A 25,480-nucleotide genomic window follows, 5' to 3' on the forward strand; every position below is an offset into this window, starting at 1 on the left:
ATTATGGTAGTATAATTGGAGATTATGATAGTAATATGGTTGTATTATATTCATATTAATGTAAATATATTAAGGTCAGACTATTGTAGTCCGATAGTCAAATTATGGTGAGATTATTGTAGTACTATGGTCATACTATGGTTAGATTATGGTAGTACCACAGATTATAGTACCACAGATTATAGTAGTCGTATTATTATCAGATTTTGTCAATACTACAGTTATATCAGATTATGGTACTACTACGGTCGTAACAAGGTCAGATTATGACAGCACTATGGTCACATTACAGTCAGATTATGGAGGGATTAGGACATGATTAATCGTCACGTCGACGCGTGTCACCTGTGCTGTTAGCGGAGGAGGAAGTGATGTCAGGGGTGGACTTGATGTTGTTGTTGAGGGGCAGCGACCCGACGGAGGTCGTGGACAGTGAGTCAGAGGTCAGGGGGTCAAAGGTCAGAGGGTCAGGTGAGGTCAGGGGCTGAGTGAGGGGTGGAGCCACAAGAGCCGAGCTGTTTCCACTCACGTGGCTCATCTGAGAGAAACACAGGGAGTTTGTTATGTTAATGAGGTCAATCCAGTCAATCCTGTGCCTTATAATTCACAATTAAGGGTTAATTTAATTTAACCACCTACAAATAATCTGAAATAAAATAAAAAACACACCTGACTTCCTTGTGAGACGCGTCTGGACGAGATCCAGGACGCAGCTTTGAGTCGACCGAGCTCCAACAGGACCTGACCACGAGCGCACTGCAACACACACACACACACACACACACACACACACACACACACACACACACACACACACACACACACACACACACACACACACACACACACACACACACACACACACACACACACACACACACACACACACACACACACACACACACACACAGATTATTGGTCAGACCACATTATACTTCTCCGACTGCGTAACCACGGAGACGCCTCCAGCCTTCATACTTCTCAGTCGTGGTGACGGATACGGGCTGCAATTTCCCGCCTGATCAGTAGGGGTCGCTACGCAAGGTTGTTGTGCTTTTGGCTACAGAGAGCAATGGCGTCCGAAAGAGAAAGACTGTGTAAGCAGAATAACACTGAAACAGTGGCCGTTTCTCACTTTTCTGTGTCACGGAAACGCAGGTTTAAGATAATTTGTGGCGAGAAATTGGCCATTTAGAGTCTAAACATGTGCTGTTTGTGTGTTAAGATATGACGTCGTTATAGTTTGCCAGCTCCGCCTCTGTGGACGCTTGGTGCGCTTTAGTCAGATTGCCCTAAGACTTTGGATATGGGTTGAGCATGACCCGATAGTGTGAATTTTAATTTTCACTGATTTGTCATGCTACACCAGGGAGGCAGCAGCTTATCAGGAAAAATAAAAAGTATCTCGGAATGACTTGAAATTTACCATCACAATAGTCGGCATCGCCCTGAACAAGGATCTCTTGAAAATATATGCAAATCTCTTAAGGAATAATTTTAAGGAATTTTTGAAATTCAGGAAATGATCCATTTGTCCTGATGCACTTTGACAGTGAGCTGACTTTCTTCTCAAAAACAAAAAGTATCTCGGAATGACTTGAAATTTACCATCATAATAGTCGGCATCGCCCTGAACAAGGATCTGTTGAAAATATTTTCAAATCTCTTAAGGAATAATTTTTATGATTTATTGAATTTCAAGAAATTATCCATTTGCCCTGATGCACTTTGACAGTGAGCTGACTTTAGTCTCGAAAACAAAAAGTATCTCGGAATGACTTGAAATTTACCATCATAATAGTCGGCATCGCCCTGAACAAGGATCTGTTGAAAATTTTTGCAAATCTCTTAAGGAATAATTTTAATGAATTTTTGAAATTCAGGAAATGATAAGACCCATCTGTGGCTCCGGACCCAGGCTCTGAGAACCACTGTTCTACGATATATCACTGATGGCAGCTTTGGGAGTTGAGGACACAAGGTTGTATGATAATCAGATCATGGCACATATTTTGTGTGTGTGTGTGTGTGTGTGTGTGTGTGTGTGTGTGTGTGTGTGTGTGTGTGTGTGTGTGTGTGTGTTTTACCTTGAGTACGGCAGCCACAGTTTCCTGGGAGGCGTGTCTCGTGTCCTCTCCGTTGACAGACAGGATCTGATCTCCCTGCATCAGACGACCGTCCAGCTCTGCGGCGCCCCCTCTGACCACCTCAGAGATAAACACGCCGCTGCCACTCCTGACACACACACAAACACATACGCATACAGATTATTATTACAGATTATGACAGGTATGTGTGTGTTGGTGCTGTGGTTTAAGGCGGACCTCTTGCCGACGATGCTGAGTCCCAGTCCTCTGCCGCTCCTCTTCTGCAGCTCCACCTTAAACAGGTCCAGGTTTTCCTCGTCTCTGTACTGAGCCTCGTCTCTCAGCACCGTCAGACAAACCTTCGCCGGCGTCTGACGCAGAGCGGCGATCGCTTCCTCGTGGGACGCTCCACGTAGATCTACGCCGTTGACCTGAACACACACACAGTGACTGTGTCATTAGCGTCTGTCCAGCAGAGGGAGACATTGTCTGCACTAAATAACCCATCTGTCCTGCAGTAAAGATCATTCCTAATTAAAATAAGCACTTTTCTTTTTTCAGATTACGATTGTTTTATGGGCAGATTATGGTAGTACTATCCCCATATTATGGTCAGATTAAGATTGTATTAGTGTCAGATTATTGTAGTACTATTGCCATTTTTGGTAAGATTATGTAATACTATCCCCAAATGATTGTCAGATTATGGTTGTATGATGGTTTTCTCCAGCATTTTTTCCTCTTACTAAATCGAATGTTTACTAAATTTCAGATTACGATTGTTTTATGGGCAGATTATGGTAACCATTTTGTGGTCAGATTATTGTAATACTATCATCATATGACAGTCAGATTATGATTTTATTATGGTCAGATTATGGTAGTACTATAACCATATTGTGGTCAGATTATTGTAGTACTACAGCCATATGAGGGTCATATTACAATTGTATTATGGTCAGATTATGGTAGTATGATCCCCATATTATGGTCAGATTAAGATTGTATCATAGTCAGATTACGGTAGTACTATCGCCATTTCATGGTCATATTACGATTATATTAAGGTCAGATTATGGTAGTACTATCGCCATATTATGGTCAGATTATGATTGTATTATGGTCAGATTATGGTAGTACTATAACCATATTGTGGTCAGATTATTGTAGTACTATAGCCATATGAGGGTCATATTACAATTGTATTATAGTCAGATTATGGTAGTAGGATCGCCATATTATGGTCAGATTAAGATTGTATAATGGTCAGATTATGGTAGTACTATTGCCATATTATGGTCAGATTAAGATTGTATTAGTGTCAGATTATTGTAGTACTATTGCCATATTTTGGTAAGATTATGTAATACTATCCCCAAATGATTGTCAGATTATGGTTGTATGATTGACTATGACTATGGCTATATTATGGTCAGATTACAATCGTATTATTGTCAGATTATGGTTGTATGATGGTCAGATTATGATTGTACTATGGCCATATGGTGGTCATTCTTTTTTTAAAATGACATTAATAGCATGATTATATTAGCTCTGTAGCACTGGAACCCCCCCAGTGTTTAATCTAATGACACCGTAGATTATCAGCAGCTTTAAATAATGCACTGCATTTAATAATCCAAGCAAACAGCATCATCACCATCAAATAAAACCAGTTAAAAGTGAACGTGTGTGTTTGTGTGGATCGATATGGTGAAGCGCTGCGTCTCTGTGAACACGTGCAGTGACAGTAATGATGCTGCTGATAGAGCCAGATTAACAGGATTAATTCATCATCTGAGGGTCACTCACTGACCTCCAGGATCTGGTCTCCTGCCCACAGTCGTCCATCTCTGGCTGCAGCACCCTCTTCGTACACCTCGTGGATCACGATGGCGTCCTGGAGGAAAGAAAACAAGAAAAACAGATTAACATTGAGTTTAATCTGCAGATTATTAAAATGCTAATGTCTTCGTCCTGAGACGCAGAGTCTCTGAAAATCTCTGTTGACATTGACATGAAATTAATTGCTTTTATTGTCCATGTCTGGTCCAACTATTCTAGGATCTGGAGCAATAATCTGTCATATTAAAGGGACCTGTGTGCTGGGTCGCCGTAGTAGAGCGCCCCCCATTGGTCTCTGAGTTTCAGCTTTGTCCACCTCCAGATGACTCAGGTATCAGCTGTGTGCTGAAGGACTGTCTAAAGCCATTTAATCTAATAACACCTCAGATTAAATGATGTTTTATTCATTCTTTATAGATTTCCAGGTGTCCACGGATAATTAGAAAGAGGAGAAGGAGGATTTGATGACGGGGCCTTTCCTCACGTATCGACGCCTGGAGCTGTTTACGCTTTCAACACGTTTAATTTGGTCTGATGTATTTAATTCGATCTGCGCAAGGACACATTTGGTGGCTGCGAGTGGAAAAACATTTAGATTAGACCCGTGTCACACACGTCACGCTGTAATTACAATAAAACTGTTTAAGGAACTCAGACTCAGACTTTACATATTATTTAACTAGAGTGGTGATAGTCGACGACTACTAATGCTCCGCGCTGAGTCCATGCGACCATATTTTTATGCCAATTTTAAAGCATAATTTGCATAGGCAATGAAGGCCACTTTGGACATGTGGTGTGCATCGGTGACCTTGGAAAGTAGGTCAAGGTCACCGATCTTCGAACTTGTTCAAGACACTTGTAAGAGGCATCCACAGTGCCAGAGTTTGGCAGCAATACAATAAATATTTGTCAATTTATCGCGTTGACAAGGTTGAAAAGTGCCGGTTTTTTGGCTATTTTTCAAGTTTCAAGTGCAGCCGTGACCTTGAAAAGTAGGTCAAGGTCACCCATCTTCGAACTTGTCCAAGATACTTGTAAGAGGCATGGACAGTGCCAGTTTGACATCAATATGTCCAATATTTGTCAAGTTATCGCGTTGACAAGCTCGTAAAGTGCCGTTTACACATTTCTCACATTTCCCCACCAAAAAAACGCGCAAAAATTCAGGAAAATTAAAAAAAAAAAGGTTTTTGGACAAAACGAAAAAAACGCCTGGAGATATTCACCCACTAAACAATCCTCCATTTTAGTCCGGACGGACAGACGGAACGGTGCGAACGCTATAAAAATGAGCTGTGTGTGTAAAGTGTGTGTTACCAGTTGTGTGTCTCGTCCTCCCACGATACTGAGTCCCAGGCCCGATCGACCTTTACAGATCTCCAACACCGTGTCCTGACCAGGAACCACCACACAGCACGATGGGTCTGAGGAGATGATGATGATGAGGATGAGGAGGATGAGGAGGAAGAAGATTCCTACACATAATCTGGTCCATGGTGCTGGTTTCACAAATGCACCCTAACCCTAACCCAAAAGGACCAGTAGACCTCATGGAGACCAAAGCCTGGTCAGAACCTCGTATCTGAGGAACTGGTGAAGTTTAGGACTAAGATTGTTGAATGTTGGTTAGGTTAAGGTTAGTTTTAGGCATTCATTGGTTATGGTTAAGGGTTAGAGATTATTATTTGCCCAATGCAGAGTCCTAAGGACCTTTTCCAGGATAAAAACTGACCTTGACAGGACCAGTAGTCTTCATGGAGACCAAACCTGGTCCAAATGAGTGGTTGAAACCCAACGGTCCAAATGAATGGAGGTTAATTCAGTGTTCTAAGAAGTGTGTGTGTGTGTGTGTGTGTGTGTGTGTGTGCTGATACCTTTGTTGGCAGCCTGCAGGTCAGGGCTGATCAGAGGGGGAGGAGTCACTGCCGTCTGTTTACTGGAGCTGCTGGACGACCTGCAAGACTGCACACACACACACGCACACACACACACACACACACACACACACACACACTAGTTTTTTATCAATAACGCATTCTCTAACCCTTTTAATCTTAACTTTACCCTAACCCAACCAAGTACCTAACCCTAACCATTACCTTAACCCTAACCCTTAACCCCCAGGACCAGCCACAAATGTCCTCAAAAAGTGCTCAGTAGAACCATATAAGGTTCTTCGACTTGTCCTCATAGGAGAACCCTTTTTCTCGGTAGAACCTTTTTATAAGGGTTCCACCAAGAACCCTTTTAAAACCCTTTATTCAAGAAAGGGGTTTTAAAGGGTTCTCTGGATCAAAATGGTTCTTACTGGAACCATTAGTGTTACCAAGAACCCTTGGTTCCAGGTAGAACCTCAGCTAGACCTTAGGGTTAGGTAGCTAGCTAGCTACCCTTACCCTAGAAGAACCCTTTTGGAACCCTTATTTCTAAGAGTGTATAATAACACACAAACAAACCAGTTTTTATCACTTAGTGAGGACACATCATAGACATACATGCTCGAACCCTCTTAACTTAACCATAACCATCATAACTAAGAGCCTAACCCTAACCTTTAACCTTAACCCAATTCTAACCCCAAAACCAGGTCTTAACCCTGACAAAGCCTTTCAGAGCGTTTAAAGACAAAGTGTCCCAGCAAATGTCCTCACAAAGACAGGTATGAATGTCTTTTTGAAACTCACTAATATATAAATACAAGAACACACACACACACACAGAACTAGCAAACGCTGAGCTGGGAATGTCTGTCGATTGCCAAATGGGAACGTCGGTGGATTCCAAGATGGCTGCCTCTGACGTCAATAGTTGCAAACACTCAGCTAATTTCACTGTTTCACTGCACTTCTGTCTTATTTGTTTCAAATCAAGTCATTCAGTCACAGAGCAATTTTTATACGTAACCATTTTTCGTGAAAAACACCTTGTAGCACAATGCTAACGACCGGTGTTGCTAACAACGTGTTAGACACGGGTTAGCAATCTCTCCCACGTCCGACTTCCTATCTCCGAAGTAAATGGAACGTACACCACTAACCTCGCTGAGACTTCATGGTAAAATAAAGGTTTGAGTGAATGAGTGAGAGTTCACCTTTGTGAAGGTGTCGGCCTCTCTCAGACTCTGGGGGGCGCTGTTGCTGCTGCTGCTGCTCCTGTTCCTGTTGTTGTGTTCCTCGTCGCTCGTCTTGTCCTGTCACACACACACACACAGATGTTTTTGAAGATTAAAAAAAAAACCAAAAAAAAAAAAACCTGACACTTTTGTTCCTGGTGGCAGAAAATGTGTCACCTTCCCAAAGTTTAATATTCTGCTATAATAGATTTATGCTAAGTCGTGCTAACACGGTCACACTGACCACTGTGTTCGATGACGACGACGACGATGATACCGGGGGAATCGTGAGGCTGTCGGGGGGGCGGGGTCCGTCTGTGGGGGCGGGGACAGCGGGAGGAGGTGGAGGCACACACTGGAGGACACACACAAATGACATTAACATTACGTACGTAAGAACGTTTGCAGCTCTATGTAAGAATGATTCGGGTGAATGTGTGTTTTTACCTCAGGTGTGAGAGGACTGAGGACAGGACTGAGGACGGGACTGAGGACGGGACTGAGGACAGGACTGAGGACAGGACTGAGGACAGGACTGAGGACAGGACTGAGGACAGGGGGGGCAGGTGGAGCAGGTGGAGCAGGTGGAGCAGGTGGAGCAGGTGGAGCAGGTGGAGCAGGTGGAGGAGGCGGAGGAGGCGGGAAGGGAGGGACGGCCATCTGATTTATAGCATCATCATTTCTGTAGAGAGAGAGAGAGAAGAAAGAGGGGGCGGAGTCAGTCCAACCTCCAAAAAGTCCTTCAAAGAAGTGAGGACCAGCCAAAATGTCCTCACGTTATACTAACCTTAACCTAGCCTAACCTAACCCAGCCTAACCTGACTTAGCCTAGCCTAACCTAACTGAACCCAGCCTAGCCTAACCTAACCTTAACCTAACCCTAACCCTAACACTAACCATAACCTAACCTAGCTTAGCCTAACCCAGCCTAACCTAGCCTAATGTAACCTAACCCAGCCTAACCTTAACTGAGCCTAACCTAGCCTAATCTAACTTAACCCAGTGTAGCCTAACCTTAACTGAGCCTAACCTAGCCTAATCTAACCTAGCCTAACCTAACCTAGCCTCACCTAACTGAACCCAGCCTAGCCTAACCTTAACCTAACCTAACCTAACCTAGCCTTAACCTAACCGAGCCTAACCTAACCTAGCATAACCTAACCGAACCCAATGTATCCTAACCTAACCTTAACCGAGCCTAACTTAACCGAGCCTAACCTGACCTAACCTAACCTAACCTGACCTAACCTTAACCTTAACCTTAACCTTAACCTAACCTTAACCTAACCTAACCTAACCTATCCTAGCCTAGCCTAACCACACAACACGTCTTCACCTTAAACTATGTAATCATTTACATTATAGGGACTTGATATTTGTCCCCATAAAGAAGACAAGTCCCATAATGTGTCTTGGGTCCCCACAACATGAGTAACACCTGGAACACAAAGTGTTAACATGAACCTTATCCTAAATCACAAATTCAACTCTTAGCCCTAAACTAAGATTCAGCTCCTCAGAAATTAGGTTCTGCCTCATTAGGACCCGGTTTTGGTCTCTATGAGGACGACTGGTCCTGATAAAGTTAGTGTTTATGACAGAAACGGTGGAAAGGTTCTAAAGAGGCAACAAATACACATGATCAGAACACAGTGGTGTGAGGTGGAGCTCCAGCAGATGTTGGACAGATGTGGACGTGCAGTATCACTGCACTGCAGACACTCCACGGCTGCAGTCACACGACCACAGCAGACGTTTATTGCAGCTCTGCAGCAGAGGAGGATTTTCAAGTTCCCAATGAAAATTAACATGACGGAGACAAAGTCGAGACAAAAAATAAACCCCAAACAAAAAGCTGGTGATGTTCTCCACTGAGGTTCAGGACGTCAGTACTTGACATAACAAAACACAATAAAAGCATTTAAATAGAGCGGTAAAAGAAAGAACTGTGGGGAGTGCAGCAGTCTCCTGAACAGATTTGTGAATCTGCGAAACCTTTCGACAACTTGTCAGCTTTGATGTTTTGACTCATTTATGTAGGTTACAAATGGCCGAAATGGACACCAAAATTAAAAATGACTAACTTCCTGTTTAGTTGAGGCCATGGTTACGGTCGACTTTTTTGTTCGTCCTGGTCTAAAACATCTTCCCACAAAATTGCGGAAAATTCTGTGGAACTCAATGTATGCCGAAGTAATAGGGCACTTCCTGTTTTGTTCGAAATTCACCAAAACGCAGAGGGTTGCCGTGGCCACAATGTTTTGAATACACCAAACCTTTGAACAGCATTTCATCTTTGATGTGCATAGTAGAAATTGACATGTTCTTTATGTTAGCACGACAAATGAGCTCAGACGAGTACAAATCGCCAAAGTGGACGCCAAAATTCAAAATGGCTGACTTCCTGTTGAGTTGAGGCCATGGTTACGCTCGACTTTTTTGTTCGTCTTGGTCTACTACATCTTCCCACCAAGTTTCGGGAAATTCGGTGAAACCAATTTTGCCTATGTTTTCACCTTAAGGGGCGCTATAGAGCCCTTGAACAATGCACAGGTTTCGGGACCTATGCCAATATCGCATTTTCACCTGACCTGACCACCATGCTAAGTTTCAGGAGGTTTCATGCATGTTTGAAAAATGACCGGAAAGCTACGGATATTACAATAATCTAAAGGATAACAATCGGTTCTTTAGCCTAGATTTAAAGGAATGGGCTGATTTTTGCAGACCTGAACTCTTCCTGGAGTTTGTTCCAGATATTTAACTTCCCCACGGACAAAGAGCAAACTTGACCCAGATGACCTTCATGGTCTGGAAGTACACGAGTGTAGCATCAGTATCCATACATCGCCCATACTTAGCACCCAGGTAGCGCAGAAAGGCTACGTCTGATTGGAGACATCACAGCGAGTAAATGGAGGCGTCTGTGGAGCCAGAACGAGCACAAACATATATCACAACTCATTCCACTGATGCACTTTAAAGCTGCATTGCGTAAATTTAGTGGATTGTTTTTGTTTGTCGTTATGATTCTGACAGAAAAACGCTGCGTCCTTCATCTGAAAACTAACCAGATGATAAAATAATGTAAAACATGATGTATTTGCTTCATATTAAAAACAATCATCAATCATCAAGCCCATTTTTTCCTTTCACCACAACCTGTCTTGGCAGATGGCCGTGCAGTTTTGAGTCACCCAAGACCCAAGAACCAGGACCCAGAATCCAGGTCTGTCCAGCTAATTCCTGTCCCCTGGTGAGATGCCACTGGCCCAGGAGACGCAGGACCCAGGACCCAAGACCTAAGACCCTGGACCCTGGACCCAAGAATCTGGACCCAGAATCCAGAATCCAGTTCTGTCCAGCTTCTTCCTGTCTCCAGGTGAGATGCCACTGGCCCAGGAGACGCAGGACCCAGGACCCAGGACCCAAGAACTAAGACCCTGGACCCTGGACCCTGGACCCTGGACCCTGGACCCCGGACCCAGGACCCAGGACCCAGGACCCAGGATCTAGGACTCAGGACCCAGAATCCAGGTTTGTCCAGCTAATTCCTGTCCCCTTGTGAGATGCCACTGGCCCAGGAGACGCAGGACCAAGGACCCAAGACCTAAGACCCTGGACCCTGGACCCAAGAACCTGGACCCAGAATCCAGGTCTATCCAGCTTCTTCCCCGTCTCCTGGTGAGATGCCACTGGCCCAGGAGACGCAGGGCCCAAGACCCAAGAACCTGGACCCTGGACCCAGAATCCAGAATCCAGGTCTGTCCAGCTACTTCGTGTCTCCTGGTGAGATACCACTGGCCCAGGAGACGCAGGACCAAGGACCCAAGACCCTGGACCCAAGAACGTGGACCCAGAATCCAGGTCTGTCCGGCTTCTTCCTGTCTCCTGGTGAGATGCCACTGGCCCAGGAGACGAATCCAAAAAAGACAAGTGATGCCACTACACAGTCATAGAATCAAGCCCATTTTCCCTTTCACCCCAACCTGTCTTGGCAGATGGCCGTGCATCATTTATGTGAACTGTTTCCTCTTCTCTCTATAATATCGCAAAGGTTTCAGCCTTGAGATAATGTATGTTGTGATTTAGTTTAGTGAGGAGAATAAATCTTATATACATATATATATAAAGAAGGTATATATTGATCTAGCACCATGTTCTGCTCACACCATCAAACACAAAAACCATAATATATATTTCATCCTCGAGTCCAAGCGAAACGTTTGTGCCAAATGTGAAGAGATTCCCTGGAGACGTTTCCTGAGATATTACATTTACACAGAAGAGAACAGATGGAAGCCGACAACTCAACGTCTGCAGGCGTAAAAAAGAGAGAAGCTGTGATGTTCTCAGAAGTGTTTTACTGTCACGAGAAAGAGAAATGTAGGTTTGAGGACGACGAGCTGAAGCCACCAGCAGCTGTTTGATGATTATCTTCATCATCTATTGTTCTGGTCTCTTCACTCTGATTAATTTTACCTCATAAAGACGACCATCGTCGACTAATAATGAATTCCTCGCTCTCTGCGCTGAATCACAATGGTTTTTTATTAAAATGGCTAAATTAAAGAGGAAAACCTAGAACGTAGTTCTGGGATCACCGTGATCACAAGTCACTAAATATTCTTGCTATGTCTTTATCACGGTCACAGAGACGACCTCATGTCCTCATGTCATTATCAGTCATGTCCTCATGTCCTCATGTCATTATCAGTCATGTCCTCATGTCATTATCAGTCATGTCCTCATGTCATTATCAGTCATGTCCTCATGTCATTATCAGTCATGTCCTCATGTCATTATCAGTCATGTCCTCATGTCCTCCTGTCATATAAGTCATGTCCTCTTGTCATTATCAGTCATGTCCTCATGTCATTATCAGTCATGTCCTCATGTCTTCCTGTCATTATCAGTCATGTCCTCCTGTCCTTATCAGTCATGTCCTCATGTCATTATCAGTCATGTCCTCATGTCATTATCAGTCATGTCCTCATGTCATTATCAGTCATGTCCTCATGTCCTCATGTCATTATCAGTCATGTCCTCATGTCCTTCTGTCATTATCAGTCATGTCCTCATGTCATTATCAGTCATGTCCTCATCTCATTATCAGTCATGTCCTCATGTCATTATCAGTCATGTCCTCATGTCTTCCTGTCATTATCAGTCATGTCCTCCTGTCCTTATCAGTCATGTCCTCATGTCATTATCAGTCATGTCCTCATGTCATTATCAGTCATGTCCTCATGTCATTATCAGTCATGTCCTCATGTCCTTCTGTCATTATCAGTCATGTTCTCATGTCCTCATGTCATTATCAGTCATGTCCTCATGTCCTTCTGTCATTATCAGTCATGTTCTCATGTCCTCCTGTCATTATCAGTCATGTCCTCATGTCATTATCAGTCATGTCCTCATGTCATTATCAGTCATGTTCTCATGTCCTCATGTCATTATCAGTCATGTCCTCATGTCATTATCAGTCATATCCTCATGTCATTATCAGTCATGTCCTCATGTCCTCATGTCATTATCAGTCATGTTCTCATGTCCTCATGTCATTATCAGTCATGTCCTCATGTCATTATCAGTCATATCCTCATGTCATTATCAGTCATGTCCTCATGTCATTATCAGTCATGTCCTCATGTCCTCATGTCATTATCAGTCATGTCCTCCTGTCATTATCAGTCATGTCCTCATGTCATTATCAGTCATGTTCTCATGTCCTCATGTCATTATCAGTCATGTCCTCATGTCATTATCAGTCATATCCTCATGTCATTATCAGTCATATCCTCATGTCATTATCAGTCATGTCCTCATGTAATTATCAGTCATGTCCTCATATCCTCATGTCATTATCAGTCATGTCCTCATGTCATTATCAGTCATGTCCTCCTGTCCTCCTGTCCTCATGTCTTCCTGTCATTATCAGTCATGTTCTCAGTTATTGATCCACTCTCATTGACTCATCACGTCTCCTTAGTCAAGGTGACGGCGACGAGGAAAGTCCATCACTTCCTGTTTCAGTCATTCAGTCATAACAGACGCAGCTCTCACTCATTCATTCTCTCTTTCTTCAATAACCTTAGATCAGTGATCAATAACTGGTGGCCCGGGGCCCAAAACTGGCCCGTCAGCAGGGCCGGCTCCATGGGGCCCTAAGCAAAATTTGATTTTGGGGCCCTCTGTTGCTGCCAATAATAATGATTATTGTATTTCATACACTTACACACACTTACAGAAAGATCTTTCAATTAATATTTGGCAAACTCAGCAACTCCCCCTACTGGCGAGACAGAGAATCAATACATAAAACCAAACGGTTTATAAATAAAATACTAAGATATTAACACTCTAACTAACATAATCACTCCTGTAATACAAAGATTTGACTTTTATATGTAAAAAAACCCCAGCATTATATAAAATAAACAAATTAACTTAAATAACACTGTAAATCAACAGAGGCATCCGGAACAAAGTAATAAAAAATGGCTTATAAATAAAATATAAAGTTAAAAAATCACATCTGACAACTATGTAAAAAATGGGGAGAAAAATTCTAAAAAAACTACAGCGATCCAAAAAAAAAAAAATTTAATTGCTCTTGGGGGCCCTCTAGTGGTCACAGGGCCCTAAGCAGCGAACAAATCTGAGATTATCAATCTGCTGTGTTTGTTTTTGTCATTTTAAACCTTTTTTTGTAAGGAATTGGGAAAAAATCACAACAAAAATAAAAAATTGTATTTTGAGTCTTTATCCTGATACAAGATATTTTGAGTCTTTATCCTGATACAAGAGATATATGCTGATATAAAGGTCGTTTCTCTGGACTCATGAGACGTTTCAGAGAGACAATACACCGTAAATACGCTCTAAAATAAAATATAATGTCACATGATCTTAAAATATACTTATTATTACCTTTAATACCTGGATTTAACGATGAAATTAACTACAAATATGGTAAAATTCTGCTATAACACAAATAATCAGCGTTACTAAGTGACTTTTTTCAAATATCATTTTTGTATTTTTTGCGTATTTCACAACACAACAACCTTTAAAAGCAGGAAAAGTCATCGCAGATACAGACGTAATATCGATACATTGTCCAGGACCGCGGACACTAAACCATGTCGGTTTCCATGGTGATGAGGCTGCGATGAGGCGACACCGCTGTCTCAACACCATGCCGTTGCTCATCGCCACGGCGGGCGACCTTTATACACGGATAAATCATTGTGCGGCGCTGCACGGACACAACTTTAACGAGATTTTGTCACCTGGTTGAACACACACACACACACACTGCATTCAATCAGCACAAGACACAGCACAAAAAAAAATCCTGATTTGAACACCACGACCTGAACGCCATCCGCAGGAAGCCGACACACACACAGGCACAGAGGGAATCATGGGAAAACCTCGCAGCCGTTAATGAGATCTGATTAAATGAAACTCTGAGAAACAAAACCCAGACTCGTTAGAAAAGTGTTTAACGGAGAAGAGAAAAATCCATGAGCGCTGGAGTCGAGGGTTAAACGTCTAAATGAGGCCGAGGATGAATTATTTCCTTTGTTTGTTTCAGACACAGAGACCTGATAATAAAATAATGCTGTGGTGAAAGGTTTTAGTCGTCTCCGTGTACACACGCACACGCACACACACACACACACACACACACACACACACACGCCTCCAGCTGTGGTTCTTTCAGTAACGTTTCGACTGTAAAATGTCAGCTTTGTTTATTTGGAGCTAATATTTAAGACCAGAACACTGGATCATGCTAAGCTAACAAAACACAGAGGTTGTCCATCATAGATCTTAGCTAGACTATTATCCTTCTCTCCCCTGCCAACTCCAATGGATCAAAGGGGGTCATCCCAGGACCCAGGATGCAGTTTCCAGGACCCAGGACGCAGGACCCAAGACCCAGGATGCAGGTTCCAGGACCCAGGACCCAAGACCCAGGATGCAGGATGCAGGACCCAGGTCTGTCTAGCTTCTTCCTGTCTCCCGGTGAGATGCCACTGGCCCAGGAGTCCAATCCAAACAAGACAGGTGTTGCCACTACACAGTCATAGAAGGTCTGAAGACCCTGGTATCCTTGCACGTCAGGGTCCTGTAGTACCACCGGTACCGGTACCACCCGGTAGTGAAGTTCCACTTCACCACTGGGTGGCGGTAAAAGCAAAAACAAAAACAAGTCTGCGAATAGGACGCATTCCTACCAAAGAAGAAGAGAACGATGCTACCGCTCCCTCAGTTCCGTCTGGTTCAACGTCGGGCAGGTGTCAGTTGGTTCAAGGGTCACCAGGTCGAGGCTCGGATGACTCTCCCTGGCGACGACTTCTTCTGTTGTGGATGTGCTTTTTTCTGCTTGGTGAGCGGGGACTCAATACTCCCACCTCCTGGTGAGGGGGTGGAAATTCAGTTTGCTGTCCACGCGAACCCAACGCACTCTTTGTGCACAGTTCCAAAATCTGGGCTGCGGAAGTTTACCAGAGCTTTAAAGGAGCATCCCCTGCACTACAAAAAGACTTTAGTCTGCTTCAACAGGTAGAGTTTGCTCTGACACCCTCTCTTCACCATCTTGATGTCCATTCCCTGGATGTCCATTCCCTTGATGTCCATTCCCCGGATGTCCATTCCCCGGATATCCATTCCCTGGATGTCCATTCCCTAGATGTCCATTCCCCGGATGCCCATTCCCCGGATGTCCATTCCCCGGATGTCCATTCCCCAGATGTCCATTCTCTAGATGTCCATTCTCCGGATGTCCATTCCCTAGATGTCCATTCCCTGCATGTCCCTTCCCTAGATGTCCATTCCCTGCATGTTCCTTCCCTTGATGTTCCTTCCCTTGATGTCCATTCCCCGGATGTCCATTCCCTAGATATCCATTCCCGTGATGTCCATTCCCCAGATGTCCATTCTCCGGATGTCCATTCCCTAGATGTCCATTCCCTGCATGTCCCTTCCCTAGATGTCCATTCCCTGCATGTTCCTTCCCTTGATGTCCATTCCCCGGATGTCCATTCCCTAGATGTACATTCCCCAGATGTCCATTCCCTAGATATCCATTCCCTAGATGTCCATTCCTTGAATGTCCATTCCCTAGATGTCCATTTCCTAGAAGTCCATTGTCTAGATGTTCATTCCCGGGATGTCCATTTCCTGGATGTCCATTTCCTAGATGTCCATTCCCTAGATGTCCATTCCTTGAATGTCCATTCCCTAGATGTCCATTCCTTGAATGTCCATTCCCTAGATGTCCATTCCCCAGATGTCCATTCCCTAGATGTCCATTCCCTAGATATCCATTCCCTAGACAGTCTGACTCGGTCTCTGCCTTTAAGGTGAGACTGAAAACCTACCTTTTTAACATAGCCTATAATCGAAGCTAGATCAGGTAGTCCTGATTAGAATAGTCTATCTTATGCTGCCATAGGCTTAGACTGCTGGGGGAATTTCCCATCATGCACTTAGAATGAGCACACAGACTTTGCACGAGCCGCACTTTCTCTACCCCGTCCTCGATTTTTCATCCCTCACCACTTACCTGATGTACCCCCATGAGATGTAGCACATAAATCTACATATAGCACATCTTTAACTGATTTTAATCTCTTACAGTTCTGCTGACACCAGTGAACGACATGAGGTCAGGACAGGAAAGAAGACTCCGTCATCCTCAAGTCTCTGACCACAACAGTCTTCACTACAGGCTGTGATAAACCCAGTGATCCAGATGATCCTGGCATTTAAAGACTTTTTTCTTTTTTTTCACTTTTTATTCTTGTCATTGTGTATTGTATGTTTTGGGTAACATCTACTGCACGTCTGTCCGTCCAGGGAGTGGATCCCTCACCTGTGGTTCTCCCTAAGGTTTCTACCCTTTTTCCCTTTTACAAGGGTTTTTTTCCCTGGTAGTTTTTCCTTACCCTGGTCGAAGGTCTAAGGACAGAGGATGTTACCAACCCTGTGAAGTCCCGTGAGACAAACTATGTTTTGTAAACTGTGGGCTATATAAATAAAGATTGATTGATTGATTGATTGATAGATGTCCATTCCTTGAATGTCCATTCCCTAGATGTCCATTTCCTAGAAGTCCATTGTCTAGATGTTCATTCCCGGGATGTCCATTTCCTGGATGTCCATTTCCTAGATGTCCATTCCCTAGATGTCCATTCCTTGAATGTCCATTCCCTAGATGTCCATTCCTTGAATGTCCATTCCCTAGATGTCCATTCCCTAGATGTCCATTCCCTAGATATCCATTCCCTAGATGTCCATTCCTTGAATGTCCATTCCCTAGATGTCCATTCCCTAGATGTCCATTCCCTAGATATCCATTCCCTAGATGTCCATTCCTTGAATGTCCATTCCCTAGATGTCCATTCCCTAGATGTCCATTCCCTAGATGTCCATTCCCTAGATGTCCATTCCCTAGATATCTATTCCCTAGATGTCCATTCCCTAGATGTCCATTCCCCGGATGTCCATTCTCTAGATGTCCATTCCCTAGATGTCCATTCCCTAGATGTCCATTCCCTAGATGTCCATTCCCTAGATATCCATTCCCTAGATGTCCACCCGTGTCCCTAACCCTAACAGGTGGATCTTTGACACCGTCATCGATGTATGACTCAGGGATTTTTAATTCAGACATGTTCATTAAACCATCATCAGCTCGAAACACAACAGTTACACGAGGTTAGCCGTGATGCGTCGACAGCGCCGCTGCTTACATTTCAGTGATGGTTGTAATGACTTGTCGTTTGCGACGGTGATTTATGTCGCGCGTGTTGTTGACAGGGCTAGCGTCTCGTGAGCCTTTCATCACGGAGCGCTAACAACACAACGAGAAGAGAATCATCGCTCAGCAGCAGCAGCAGCAGCAGAGGTCTTTAGCAGAGTCTCTGCTCACACTGACACATTCATCTGTCTCCATTCTGTCAGGCTGACGACACACACACACACACACACACACACACGTCTGTCCAGACATTCTTCTGAGGACACAGCATTGACTTCCAATTCTGATCTTCTGACTTCAGAGCTTTTATTCTGAAAATAATATGAACTTATTCAAATAGAACGGACGGTAAACTTCAAACTAAATGTTTGGTTTGAAAAATACAAAACACTGCTGTTGTCATGGAGACTGCCAGGTTTGAGAAGCAAATGTACGTGAAAACAACTATTATCATATGTTAGGACGCATATCACACACACTTGGACAACACAGGATCATGCTAAGCTAACAAAACACAGAGGTTGTCCATCATAGATCTTAGCTAGACTATTATCCTTCTCTCCCCTGCCAAATCCACTGGATCAAAGGGGGTCATCCCAGGACCCAGCACCCAGGACCCAGGACCCAGGACCCAGGACCCAGGACCCAGGACCCAGGACCTTCCAGTCTCCTGTTGTCATGGAGACAGCCAGGTTTGGGATGCATAGTCCATAAAATAACTATTATCATATGACAACGTCCAGATTATTGTTAGTTTACGTTTTTTGGACGTTTGAAGACACTTTGTCTGATGAAGATACAACGAAGATCTTTCGGCCCAAACATTCAATTGTTTACACGAAAATTTGGACCTCGACCCCTGATTTAGAAAAGCCCAAACTGCAGTAAGTCTTAGTCCTAAACCTCATAAGAACCAGGCTTTGGTCTCCGTGAGGCCAACTGGTCCTGACAAGGTCAGTGTTTATGACAGAAAAACATCCTAAAGAGGCAACAAATACAAGGAATAACTGGGTAATAATAAGTAAGCACCCTGAAATGACTGAGGAATCCACCTTTGAATAAATGTATTTGTTAAATTTGTAAACCTGTGTCAAGATCACATTCATCATTTACTCTTTTTAAGACCTTTTTTAATCATATTTGTGACTGTGAAGCGTCAGGAGGTGATCGTATAGATTCATTCAGATTCCTGCCGACTGTGTTCACGTGTTACTTCGTCTTCAGCAGTGAAAAAAATCAATGTTCGGAGGAAGAAAAGTCACCGTGACATAAGAGACTTGGTAAAACTTTTGCAGGATTGGCTGAGGTTTCATCCTCTGCCTCCACCTGCAGACTAAATCCTCTCTGACAGAGAGCTCACCTGCTCTGATGTGCGAGGCTTTGGGTCTTAATAAGACCTCGGTGAAATACACCACACCTGCTCGCTTCAAAGCAGCAAATCAATCCCTGCAGCAGCAGAGGAGGAGGAGGAGGAGGAGGAGGAGGAGGAGGAGGAGGAGGAGGAGCGCTTAATCCTCAGCTCCTCTCACGTCTCAAAGGACCGGGCTTTGAAAGTGAAGGACCAGCGACGCCTTCATGAAACCTGGAGCTTTGACTGCAGAGTCTCAGCTGCTGCAGGATCCTCGCTCTGTGTGTGTGTGTGTGTGTGTGTGTGTGTGTGTGTGTGTGGTTCACCTGCAGCAACATTAGATGACAGGGTGTTTGATGCAGTGTCTGCTTCCATTCGCAGCTAAAGTGGATTTTTACCCAGATTCAACAGCGTCGAACACAGTCACTGTGATGGTTTAATGTCTTGTGAGGGAAATGTAAAACAGGTGAAGCTCATTTCAGCTACATAAATTATTTCATGAATTCCGCAAACGAACAACTAGAAGAAGGAAAACGCGATAATTAATGAAATAAATCTGCATCACAGGGTAAATAACACATGACGAGCAGCTGTTTGTCGAAAGACTTCATCACAAAGTCCACAAAGGACTGAGGCAGGAAAGGCTTCGCTGTCGTGTTTCTGTAATGCTGTCAATCAAAAACTGGCTCCGCCTTTCAGACACTTCCTCCAATCATCATGCAGAAGCCCAGCATCCGAGCCCCGCCCACTGCCCCTTTGACCCCGAGAAACTACGACCAAAACTACTACTGAAATAACTATTAAAACTACGATCAGAACTAGTACTAAACTACCAAGAAAAATATGACTAAAATAACTACTAAAATAACTACCAAACTAACAAAACTACTACTAGAATAACTACCAAAACTACAACTAAACTACTACTAAAAGTCCTACAAAAACAACTAACAAAACTACTAGTAAACTACTACCAAAACTACAGCCAAAACTACTACTGAACTACTACCAAACAACTAATAAAACAACTACTAAAACTACTACCAAAACTACTACCAAACTACTAGCAAAACTACTCCTAAAATAACTACCAAAACTACTACTAAACTATGACTAAAATTACTACAAAAACAACAAACAAAACCACTACTAAACTACTACCAAATCTACGACCAGAATTACTACTAACTACTGAAACTACTACTGAACTACTACCAAACAACTATTAAAACTAAACTACTGAAATAACTACCAAAACTACTATTAAAATAATTATCAAAACTACTACTAAAATTACCAAACTACCAGTATAACAATTCCTAAAACTACTACTAAAGAAACTACTACTAAAATAACTACCAAAACTACTACTAAAATAACTACCAAAACTACTAGTAACATAATTATCAAAACTACTACCAAAAGGAGCAGTAAAACAACTACTTAAACTACCAAACTACCAGTAAAACAATTCCTAAAACTACTACTAAAACAACTAAAAAAAAACTACTACTAAAACAACTACCAAAACTACTATGAAAACAACTAACAAAACGACAAAGTCTTAACTCCTAAACTACGAGTAAAACAACTAAACTACCAGTAAAACTACTACTAAACTCTTGTGTATCACAGAGTTAAAACACACGACGAGCAGCTGTTTGTCCACAGACTTTCATCACGGGACTGAAACAGCTGTCGTGTTTGTTTCTGCAACGCTGTCAATCAAAAAAACTGGCTCCGCCCTTTAAGACCGCCCACTGCTCCACTGACTCCCGGAGAAGCCGAGCTTCACCAGTGTCTGTGTCGTCACAGGGAGAAGAGCTGAAGCTGAAGCTTTGAGTGGTTTTAAAGCAGAGGAAAAGAGAATGTGAAGAGGTTTTTAAAGCTTCATCCTCTGCTGTCACCAACACTCTGACCTCACCAGGAGATCACATTTGGTGGGAAAACTTCCCTTTCTCTCTGAGTTTTCATCGACTTTCACAGAGACGGAGACAGAAAATGTCTTCTTCAGCCTGGATTGAGCCTCAGTGTGTGTCGCTGTGGATTAGATTAGAGTGATCATGTATTGATCCTCGCGCTGAGCCGTGAAGACTCAGTATTGAGTCATTACAGCAGCAAAGGCAAAGACAAGAGGGATTAAAGACAATATTTGACGCTCAAGCTCCGCCTCCCGTCGACTTTCAAGTAACTCCGCCCCCCTGTGCAACCAAAAACCAACCAAAACACAACTATAACACTGTATAGTTGTCTTACCTGAGCAGGATGAGTTTCACCTTGGAGGCGGAGCTCTTAATGATGGCCGAGGCGTTCTGGTGGCTCCGCCCATAAAGTATCTGGTTGTTGATCTGTCGGAGAAACACAAATCATATTGAAAGAAATCGCGATTTCAGTCTGATAAATAATAATTTCGACCATAACTGCTTAATCAGGACATGCTAACGCGCTAATGCCGTTAACGCTAACGCACGTTAACGCATGACACGTTTCCACTACGACTGATCGGAAAAATACGCATGTGATGTCATGTTGGAGTCCAGGTACCGTTTACCAGTTAGCGCTGTTAGCTGCGTTAGCTCGTTTAGCGTCGTTAGCGTGCCAATAGTCGAACAGGAGCTGTCTGTTTATTAAATAACCAGCGTACCTGTGTACTGCGTATGTGTGCCTCTGTTTTTAAAGTTTAGCGATACTTTAGCGACTCATTTTGACAAACGGTAGTCACGCAAAACATGACGTGATACGTCTTTTTCTGGTCAGTCGTCATGGAAACGCATCATGCGCTAACGTTGTCGCCGTTAACGACGGCCAGCGCTAATAATTTCAATACTTTAAACAAATAGCATGATATATTGACCGGTTTATACCCAAACACTGTGGTTCAGGAGTGATGAAAACAACGCGATGATTAAATCCGGCACAGAACAAATCAACAAATCAACAGATCTCATTAGAGATCAGTGGTTCAACTCCAATCGTTTATTATAATGACATTATTCAGAACTCTGGAGCCCACGTTTGGCTCATGAAAGGCACAAAATAAATGAGCCTGGTGATCGGTGTAGTTTCCAGGCTGATGAACACACACACACACACACACACACACACACACACACACACACACACACACACACACACACACACACAGTCATACTCTAACTCTAATCTCCAATTACTACTTAAACCATATTCAAATTAAAATATGATCAGGACGACTGTGTCCCTGCACTGACTGTAAGCGGTGTAGGTCCCCACGACATGACTAAAACTAAAACACACACCTAAATGAAGCATTAATTGAAAGGTCACCGAGCTGTGAGACGTCAAACTAACAAGCGAGAAGCTACAAACCACTTTAAGATTCTAAATCGATATCTTATCTGCACGTGCACACACACACACACACACGGGTTTGCACAGCTATTCTTCTGAGGACCCTCCTTTCCGTTGGCTTTTAAATCCACAGCAAGTTCTGTTTAGTTTTAGCTTGAATGGTGAATTTTTTGCAAAGTTTCACGTACATAAACGAAAGTTGGTAAACGCGCTAATCGCGTCAGGACGATCCAAAAAGTCAATAACAACTTCACTGTAAGTCCTACTGGAAACTCAGTGAAGTCACTGTGGACACGTGGACAAGATCTCGAGTTTGAACGTTTTTCTTAACGTCGCATGGCGTACGAGAGAACGTCTGACGGTTAAAATGTGCAGCTGAAAACATCTTTCTTTTTCCCCCCGTTGATACAAAATGAACTCACTATATTGACTTATATTATTATTAAATTATGACAGAGAAGCCGGAGGTAAAGAAATGATGAACGCTGCACTGTGAGCGAAGCAGGGACCGTGTCTTTTTTTTGGGGTGATTTTTTATTATTTTAGTTTGTTAATAAAAACAGTTTGTATCCTGTTAGGAATTCAACTTTATTAATAATTAATAACCGGTACAAACAGACTCCTCAGTCGCTCCTGACTCCACGTTACTCTATTTTTTCTCTAAACTTAACCATAACTAGTTAATGTCTAACCCTAACCTTAACCACAGTTCAAATCTTAGTCCTAAACTTCAGCTGTTCCTCAGAAATTAGGTTCGGCCTCGTTAGGTTTTTAGTCTCCATGAGGACTACTGGTCCTGACAGTCCTAAAGGTCCTAAAGAGGTAAACAACACATATTTGTAGAGCATTCTTAACAAGGACACGTCATAGACGTAGTTCCCTTGACCCTTAACCTAAACCTAATTTAACCCTAACCATAAAAACCAAGTCTTAACCCTCAAAAAGCAGGTGAAGAGGATCAAGCTTTACGCAGATGATGTAGCCATTTATACAACAGTGTGTTTGAATTATTTAAAAAGCACAACAAGTGTGCGACTGAGTAACTGTGAAGAAAATCAGTTAAAAGTGTTATTAACAGTAAACGTAGCAGTAGTTTTTACAGTGGCAGCCATCTTGGAATCCCACAGTATGTCAGGGTTGGTGAGTTTGCTCCAAATGTGAGATGGAAATCCAAATTCAGGGGTGATACCAAATATTCATGATACCAAGTAACCCATCAGCTCATCATCCCCAACAAATACTTAATTTTTGGTATCATGTCTTTCATCACGTACCATTATTAGCTAAACCTGCTTTTAGCTTCTTTGAAGTCCATCTTTAAGAGAAACAGTAATCTTTGATTTTAAGGTATCACATATGATTTTTAAGTTTAAAATGTTGCCACCATTCCTACAAAAATAGCTTAAATATTAGACCACCATATTAAGACCTTATCATCATTATCGCAGTCATGTGATGTAGTGCTCACGGCGTGAGTGGTTGGTTCTAACCTCCAACAGCTCGTCTCCAACTTGGATGCGTCCGTCTCGAGCAGCCGCTCCTCCAGGATGGAGTCCGACCACGAAGATGCTGAGGCGCGAGCGATCGCGGTTTCCTGCCAGGCTGAGGCCCAAACCCTGGCGCTCCTTGTCCAGCTCCACGCACAGCAGCTCCCCCTGCAGGTCGCCATAACGCTCACACCAACGCTCTGCGGCAGGAGAACACAGAGGACGCAGAAGAAGAAGAAGAGCATGAATAAAGGGGGTTCAGTTCATACAGATGAGACCAGACGTGGTCAAGTATTGTTTATACAAATGAATAGATTACGTATGTTAGACTGATGGACTGAACCATGTCTAGAAGCAGGAGGATCCGAGGCAGATGACTTCTATGACTTAACAGAAATTATGTAATGTTCCATTGTGGACCACAATCAGGAGCCCAATACATTTATATTTTTTTTCTTGAAGATAGATTTTGTCTCATTGCTTGTCACATTATGAGAAACAGCCTTTGGTGCAAGACATAAATAAAAACTACAGGAGAGAGGCGACAAAATAAATCAGAGCAGAGAGAAAATGGGCCTGGGTCGAGGAGAGACGAGAACAAATATATATATATATATATATACACATATATATATATATATACATACACATATATATATATATATACATATACATATATATATATATACACATATATACATATACATATACATATATATATATACACATATATACATATACATATATATATATATATATATATACACATATATACATATATATATATATACGCATATATACATATACATATATATATAAATACACATATATACATACATATATATATAAATACACATATATATATATACACATATATACATATATATATATATATACACATATATATACATATATACATATACACATATATACATATACATATATATATATACATATATATATATACATTTATACACATATATACATTTATACACATATATATACATATACACATATATACACATATACACATACATATACATATATATATACACATATATACACACATATATATATATACACATATATACACACATATATATATACACATATATACACACATATATATATATACACATATATACACACATGTATATATATACACATATATACACACATGTATATATATACACATATATACACACATATATATATACACACATATATACATATATACACATATATATACATATACACATACATATACATATATATATATATATACACATATATACACACATATATATATATACACATATATACACACATGTATATATATACACATATATACACACATGTATATATATACACATATATACACACATATATATATACACACATATATATATACACACATATATACATATATATACATATATACACACATACATATACACATATATATATATATATACATATACACATATATAC

At 42.1% G+C, this 25,480-nt stretch overlaps 1 protein-coding gene across 1 annotated transcript in view; it reads right to left on the reverse strand.

Moving 5' to 3' along the window:
* The window catches only part of patj (PATJ crumbs cell polarity complex component), a gene marked incomplete at its 5' end in the record, with an annotated part of 133,544 nt that overhangs the window by 4,216 nt on the left and 103,848 nt on the right, over nt 1-25,480 (reverse strand). Inside the window, 12 exons of the mRNA XM_083888324.1 lie at nt 346-538; nt 670-756; nt 2,088-2,235; nt 2,325-2,518; nt 3,904-3,987; nt 5,253-5,359; nt 5,810-5,897; nt 7,027-7,125; nt 7,292-7,402; nt 7,591-7,729; nt 21,429-21,520; nt 23,993-24,189. Of these exons, the coding sequence (XP_083744450.1) occupies nt 346-538; nt 670-756; nt 2,088-2,235; nt 2,325-2,518; nt 3,904-3,987; nt 5,253-5,359; nt 5,810-5,897; nt 7,027-7,125; nt 7,292-7,402; nt 7,591-7,729; nt 21,429-21,520; nt 23,993-24,189 (1,539 nt within the window). The remainder of the gene's footprint in view (nt 1-345; nt 539-669; nt 757-2,087; nt 2,236-2,324; nt 2,519-3,903; nt 3,988-5,252; nt 5,360-5,809; nt 5,898-7,026; nt 7,126-7,291; nt 7,403-7,590; nt 7,730-21,428; nt 21,521-23,992; nt 24,190-25,480) is intronic.

This window comes from Microchirus variegatus, assembly GCF_963457635.1.
Source record: "Microchirus variegatus genome assembly, chromosome: 4".
Lineage (NCBI taxonomy): Eukaryota > Metazoa > Chordata > Actinopteri > Pleuronectiformes > Soleidae > Microchirus > Microchirus variegatus.